The 8,104-nt window shown below is 42.8% G+C and overlaps 1 protein-coding gene across 1 annotated transcript; it reads right to left on the minus strand.

Annotated features, from left to right (window-relative positions):
• On the minus strand, nt 1–8,092 carry LOC144504710 (galectin-related protein-like). Its single transcript, XM_078230450.1, has 3 exons — nt 8,009–8,092; nt 4,822–4,996; nt 1–1,749 (listed from the first exon to the last, which is right to left on the minus strand). Exons 1-3 carry the CDS (start codon nt 8,062–8,064, stop codon nt 1,606–1,608), a joined length of 375 nt encoding a protein of 124 aa, XP_078086576.1. The 5' UTR covers nt 8,065–8,092; the 3' UTR covers nt 1–1,605.
• Nucleotides 8,093–8,104: the final 12 nt, after the last annotated feature.

Below are 8,104 nucleotides of genomic sequence, written 5' to 3' on the forward strand. Positions count from 1 at the left end.
ACTAAAGATTGATCTGAACAAAGTTAAGTGCCTGATATTGATAACAGCATTACACTTGGAAAGGCATCTTTGCTTGATAAATTACATAGTTTACAGGTTTCCATCAATCAATACATTTGTCAAAGCATCCACCAAGTACATTGTAGTTTCAGAGACATTGAGATATCCAAAATTAAGCAGCATGTTCTGCTGTTGTGAGTCAACATGTTACTATGCAGACACAGGAGCAGAAGTTCCAACGATATTGCTATTTCCTGTAATGGGACCATTAAGGTCAACCTGAATTTAACAAACATGAGACTGCGTCAATGTGGCAGTGAGTGTAGTGGGGTGGATACACACAAGAGTTTGTGAAAGATTTTGACAAATGCAGCAACATACAACAACTGGACGATTGAGTGGAAAACACCAACATCTTTCTGCCCAAACGGCAGACTTGCCAAGACTCTGAATGCAGCGCTGACATCATTAATGTGCCATCTTCTGACACAATTCATAAAACAATCTGATTGGTCCTATCATTTCTCCAATTCTGTTCTTTACATTTGACAATCACAACAGAAAATAAACTTTGTACAACTGAGCATGTGTCAAATATCAGATATTCTAGTTTCTTTTTAAATTAGTTCCTTTTACAAATTAGAAAATGTTACTTTGCGAAATATTACATTCGTTACATAACCCTAATAGAAAAAGCAATTTCCACTGATGCCAACTGCTGTGAACAACAGTCCGGTTTAGCAGATTAATCTGAAAGATATCGAATCAATATATTCCCAGAAAATATCTTTCAATTTAAGAGTTTTAAGATGAGCAGTATGGATTATATTACTTTCTTTTTTTAAAAACAATTCTTTAATTTATTGGTCAGAATGTCTACAATTTCATAGCTTATTAAGTTTCTAGATTGGAAGCGATGAATTTCAAGAAATACACCTTTCATTTACAGAAACAATCTAAATATCTGCTACATTCAGTTGCTAACATTCTAATGGTTAATAATTGATTAAGACTAAAAGGCATGATGTATATAAATAATATCTAGTGTCATATAACACAAACCACACCGTTCATGTTACACTCTACAAAAACTATTTACAATCTAGACAATGCCCTAACAATTTGTCCTTTATTTAAAATATATATTTGTTAATTATTTGTGCTGTCATTTCAGTGCAGTAACACATCCTAGAGTGCATGGTGTGAACACAACTTACTTTATTCACTGCTCTTTGCTTTCCCCACCCCCCCCACCCTCCCCATTGTGGAGATGTTCCAGACACGTTAACCTGCTAGAACTAATCATCGTGACAATTTCAAAACCGTTGCTAATTGGATTTTAATATCCACCATAAGCTACCCCTCCTCCCCCTCTCCACCCCCCTCCCCCCACCCACCACCCAATTGCTCCCTAAAATGGCCAATTCCCCGAATCAGTTTCATTGCCCAAAGCCAAACAACAGTCCCATTCTTCCTTTCAGACAGAGGACAATGGAGTCTGGCACTGAGGCAGTTCAGACCCAGCTGGTACTGCCACGCATGTGTGATGGTGAGTCTTTGACCCATCAGAAAGGTCACAGTTCCTCCTGACAATCCAAAATACACTTAACCAAGTTTGGTCAGCTGTAAATCACCAAATATTTTTATCACATTAATTGCTGATAAATCCAGGACTCGGTGGTGAAAATCAAAAAGCTGGTGGCCATCGATGAATATGCGAAACCGTTGATATTCACAGTGTATCTCAAGCTGTAAATCAGGAGAGGAAATCAGTTGTCTTTGGGGAAAATGTGATCAAAACAACTTTTAAAATACATCACATTTACTCAGATTAAACAGATAAAGCTAAGAGCTGCGACCCAGAACTTCACAGGAACAGGAGACAGTCATTTTTCTGCATCAAGTTACTCTGCAGCTCTGTGAGCTGACCCAGCTCCACTTCTCCAGATCCTTTCATCGCTTCAGATAACACAAAGCGCAGATTTAAACGTTATAACTGACCTTCTCAGAAGAGAGTTCCAAACTTCCACTGCCCTTGGTGTGTAGAAACAATTTTCTAACCTCACTCCTGTGGGGTCTAGCTCTTCATCATTTTAATCCAGTTCACCCTCTGCAGCAATAGCAACTGTAAATTCCCTCATCGGAACGATGCTTGGGAGCAATAACTAGAATGGGACTAGGCCATACAGACTAGGAACATGCCAGTCTGACCTGTCTAGTCTATGATCAAGCTCCTGTTTGCAATCAGTGATCCATACTGGATCGTTCAGATACGTGGATGCAGAGTGAGAAAATCAGACACAGCCGTGATGCCTTCCACAGTTGAATGGTTGATCAATACCGACTACCTCGACTAATATGAACAATAATCATGTGGACGAGGCTCCAGAGAGCTGCCAATACAGAAGGTGTCTAAACCCTTAAGGAGCAGAAGCACGGAAAGGTGCAAAAAGGCAAGAATTTCTTCCAGGCCAATGAATTGTGATGAGTTTTTCCTTTCCCCAAATACAACGGCTTTCTATATTCTGTACTCAAAAGGTCAAATAACATGTCCTATTCTGTCCTTAAACTGTAAACCACCCGCATTCTTAACAGTCATTTAGAATCCCAAAACAAAAACATATTTGATCAGTGTCTTTTCAAATTACTGTTTCTTTTTTCATTTACTCTATTGCAAAGGCAGCCAGAATAAATCACCAGCTCTGCATTGGCAGCACTGGAGCATTTCAGATTGTGAATTCACGCTAAGTGGTGGCGACGGGGCTTAAGGGCCACGTCATACCAACCCTCTGGTACTAACTGAGCAGCAAGGATTTGACATTATGTGGGCTTTGTAAATACTTGGAGAGGAACTGACACTCAGTGAAGTTAGTTTGGATTCCTGTTACATAGCCCATATATTTAAATGTTATACAGTAACTTTGTTCTTAATTATTAACAAACCCAGTGCATGTCTCACGAGTTTCCAAGTCTCATCTAGCCGAGAATGAATAAAGATTTTTAAAAATTCAAATGTTGCCCTGAAATGGATTCATTAACTTTACTTTTACTCTATAATAAAGTTTATTTATTCGTGTCACAAGTCGGCTCACATTAATACTACAATGAAGTTACTATGAAAATCCCCTAGTCGCCACACTCTGGCGCCTGTTCGGGTACACTGAGGGAGAATTTAGCACGGCTAATGCACCCTAACCAGCACATCTTTCAGACTGGGAGGAAACCGGAGCAAACCCACGCAGACACGGGGAGAACGTGCAAACTCCGCACAGACAGTGACCCAAGCCAGGAATCGAACCCGGGTCCCTGGCGCTGTGAAGCAGCAGTGCTAACCACCGTGCAGGAGGAAGGTCTGAAGAATATAACATCTAAGCTATGTTGCTTGCAGTGTTACTGCGAGCTTTTCTCCAGTTTCAATAATCCACTATTACAGGACTTCTCAGAGATGGTCATTCACTTGTGTAGGATTATCATCGCTATATCCTTGTACAATGGGCCCATATTTGAACTCTGAGTGGCTGGATTATGAATGGGTTAAATATTGAGTATTCACTCCCAGCTCTTCTCCACCACTCACTCCATCTTCACTGGAGTCCAAAAGAATGAGTCCACAAAATAACATCACTCTCTCATATTGCTAACTTCCTCACACAGTTGCTGACCGTGTAATGCAAATGTGGAGTCAGGGTGCAGTGAAGGAGACAGGGAAAGTTTTACATAGAATCAGACAGCACAAAAATAGGCCATTTGGCCCATTAAGTCTGTGCTGGTTCTTTGAAAGACTATCCAATGAATCCCACTTCCCTTGCTCTTTTCCCACAGTTCTGAAGGATTTATCCAATTTTCTTTCCATGGAGTCTATTCCATCATCCTCTCAGGTCACAACAACTCGGTGCAAACCTTTGCTCGTGTCACCTCTGGGCTCTTTGGAAAATATTCCTGTATTATCCACTGGGGAAATTGGGTCTTGATTGATCTACCTCCAGAAATCTTTCATTACCACTAACACACGCAGTAAAACTCATTGCGAAATTAGTTTGAGATCAGTTCACAATGGAGTGCTCTCTCAAAATCAGCAAGTGAGATTGTGGCCCCCATTAGGCTGGAATCCACTAGATCTGATAATAGAAAGATTTCAGCGCATTGTTGGTCGAATTACACTCACCTTTCACAATGATGTGTCTGAAAGATTAACCATACCTGTCTAAAGGTAATATCATTCACATTTTAAAAAGCAAGACCTGTTATAGTTTAACTTAACTGCATCAAATAAAACAACACCAATCATTGCAGTTATATCCTGGAATTATTACAATTGATCAATATTCTTTAACCCTTTCAGAACCTTTAAACTCTGGGCAAAGACATTTCCCATGAATTCACTATTAGATTTGATGATTTTTTTTATACTTATGGACCTGGCTTTAGTCTCCTCCACCAGTGGAAACATTCTCTTTGCAGCCTATCAAATCCTTTCATCATTCTGAATATCCCCATCTGCTGATTCCTCAGTCGTAAAGAGTGCCAGCTTCATTAATCTTTCCCCATTAGTAATAACCAAGCTGGATTCTCCAACTCGCCCGTGGCTGGGATTCTCCAGTCCCGCTGCCGTGAATGGGGATTTGGCCGAGCGCCAAAATTCTCCATTCTTGCTGGCAGTGGTACCAGGGTGAACAAGATCGGAGAATTCCAGCCAATCTCTCTGTTCTCCCCCTCCTCCACATAAATCCTCTGCATTTTCTCCACTACCGCTATACTCAAATTCACAACATGGAGACCAGAACCGTGCGGGGCCCCGATGTGCTCCAAGCAGTCACTTACCCGGAACGGCTGGTCTGGGATGAAGGGGAAATAGGGAATGGATGTTTCCTCCTCTCCCCATTCTCCGGAAACAAAAGCATTCCTGACAAACTGATCGGGAAATTTCGCCTGCAGCTCCACAGCAACATCAGCCGGTGATACATCCGAGGCCCCACAGCAGAGACTGATCTCAAAGCTGCAGCAAAAGGGAGCAAGAAATTAAACTTCAGACACAAAAAAAGTTGTTTAACCTACCAAAGGTTCTAAATGAAGCGACTGTCTGCATCGACAGCAACAACGACATTTGTATAGCACCTTTAGCATAGTAAGGAGCATTAACAAACAAAATGTAAATCGAGACATGCACAGGTATTACATCAGGAGAAAAATCAAGATGAAGGAACATCTTACAGGAGAGAGAGGTGGAGAAAGGGAACTGCAGACAGCCGCGATACAGCCACAAGCAGAGCGATATCAACATCAACTTACACCTCTATCGCACCTTTGAAGTAATAAAATTTCCTTTGGTGCTTCAGGGAACATTAACAAAACATGCCAAAGGGTTAAAGGACTCTAAACGTTAACTCTGTTTCTCTCCTGATAGATGCTGCCAGACCTGCGGAGTTTTTCCAGTGTCTCAGTTTTTGTTTAAGATTTCACCACTCTCGGTATTTTGCTCACTGACAGAGCCAGTGAAATGTTTCATAACAAACATTTAAAACTAAACCCCGAAATAAAAGCAAAATACTGCAGATTCTGGAGACCGGAAATAAAACAAAGTGCGGGACAAACTCAGCAAGTGGGACAGCATCTGTGGAGAGAGAAACAGAGTTAAAGTTTCGAGTCTGTATGACTCTTCTTCACAGGTCAGGATTAGGATAGTGTGGATATCTTAGAAAACTATCGGGAGGTTACAAAGATCATTGAATCCCTACAGTGCAGAAGGAGGTCATTCGGCCCATCGAGCCTGCACCGACCACAATCCCACCCAGGCTCTATCCCCACAACCACATGCATTTACCCTATCCAGCCCTCCGGACTCTAAGGGGCAATTTAGCATGGCCAATCCACCTAACCTGCACATCTTTGGACTGTGGGAGGAAAGCAGAGCATCTGAAGGAAACTCACGCAGACATGGGGAGAACGTGCAAACTCCACACAGACAGTGATTCAAGCCAGGAATCGAACCCAGTCCCTGGCGCTGTGAGGCAGCGGAGCTAACCACTGTACCACCCCGCTAGGGAGGGGATTAGACCATGGCGGCGTCATAGGAAACGAGCAAATTACACAAATGTTTCAACCTCTGATGGACTAAAAAGTGTGTTTAAAAACACATTGAAGAAACAAGTTAATGTGGCCCTCAATATCTCTGCCTTGACTCAGTTTGTGGACTGGCTGTAACTAATGTAACAACCACACTTATCAGGACTGTCCAAAGAAAAGGTCAAAACTGGAATATTTCCCAACCACAAAAGCTGTTCACGTTTTTGTCCACTCGCATAAATTCAAGAGCAGAATAATTTCTGAAGACAATTCCTTTCCCGGCTGCATACGAGATATTTCTCAAATGTCTATGAGATCAGTCTCAAAATGCCTTAAATTTAAGTGAGTTCAAACAAACTAAATTTTTAAGTTTAAATTCTAAGTTTATTTCTCAGTGTCACAAGTAGGCTTACATTAACACTGCAATGAAGTTACTGTGAAAATCCCCCAGTCGCCTCACTCCGGCACCTGTTCGGGTACACTGAGGGAGAATTTAGCACGGCCAATGCACCTAACCAGCATGTCTTTCAGACTGTGGGAGGAAACCCACGCAGACACGGGGAGAATGTGCAGACTCTGCACAAGCCGGGAATCGAACCCGGGACCCTGGCACTGTGAGGCAGCAGTGTTAACCACTGTGTCACCGTGCTGCCCTATTGACACTGGGTCCTTGTATTAAAACAACAGACTGAAACAATTTTGTGCTTATTGATTACAAAATGACATGGAACAATTGGTACTTGTTTGTAGAGTTTTGCTGGAATCTGTTCTGTCACTTTCCCTGTCGGAGCCGGTCACACACCGAACGTTTCAAATCCCAGTGACAAACATTCCTCACTGAGTTGTTCCAATATTAGCCCATTAACTCATCCTGGTTACAATTCGCACAATCCATTGGTCCAAAAGATCCAAGATCACATTGCTGTAAACCCCCAAATACGCTCGATTCCGGTTTTCGCCGAATAGCCTGGTTTCAACCTTCCTTTTTCAACATTACGTTTGGAAAGTTAGATCAAATTCTCTGCTCACTCAGAGAAAAGTCACTATGTTTGAGTTGCAGGTGAAAATGGTGTTGGAGATTACTCCAACTTTGCCAATAGCTCTGCTCAATTTCTTCTTGGAATTTTGCATCCCTGATTATTAAGCAAATTTATTCACGTGTCCATGTGCAAATGCAGCAAAACCTAGACAATATCCAGGCTTGGGCTAACAAGTAGCAAGTAACATTCACACCTCACCATCAACGGGAGAATCTAAACATCGCCCCTTGACATTCAATGGCATTACCATCACTGAATCTCCTGGGATTACCATTGACCAGAAACTGAAACTAGACCAGCCATACAAATACTGTGACTACCAGAGCAGGTCAGAGGCTGGGAATCCTGCGGCACGTAACTCACCTCCTGACTCCCCAAATCCTATCCACCCTTTACATAGTACAAGTCAAGAGTGTGATGGAATACACACCACTTGCCTGGATGGATGCAGCTCCAACAATGATGTTGGCCACCATCCAGGACAAAGCAGCCTGCATGATTGGCACCCCATCCATCATCTTAAACATCACCCCCTCCACCACCGGCGCACAGTGGCAGCCGTGTGTACCATCCACAAGACGCACTGCAGCAACTCACCAAGGCTCCTTTGGCAGCACCTTCCAAACCTCCACCATTGAGAAAGACAAGAGCAGGAGGTACCTGGGAACACCGTCACCTGGAAGTTCCCCTCCAAGTCACTCACCATCCTGAATTGGAAATATATCACTGTCTAAATCCTGGAACTCCCTCCCTAACAGCACTGTGGGTGTACCTACACCGCAGGGACTGCAGCGGGTTCAAGGAGGCAGCTCACCACCACCGTCTCAAGGTCAGAGAGGGATGCGCAATAAATGCTGGTCTAGACAGTGACACCCACATCCCAGAAACAAGTAATAAGGAGTTACCCGGTCGGGTTGGGATCCACTATTCCCATAACAATGATCTTCTTTCCGGGTCTCATTCCTCCTTTGATGGCACCGCCGAAAGGAACAGTCTGAAAG

Source organism: Mustelus asterias, chromosome 15 (assembly GCF_964213995.1).
Source record: "Mustelus asterias chromosome 15, sMusAst1.hap1.1, whole genome shotgun sequence".
Taxonomy (NCBI): domain Eukaryota; kingdom Metazoa; phylum Chordata; class Chondrichthyes; order Carcharhiniformes; family Triakidae; genus Mustelus; species Mustelus asterias.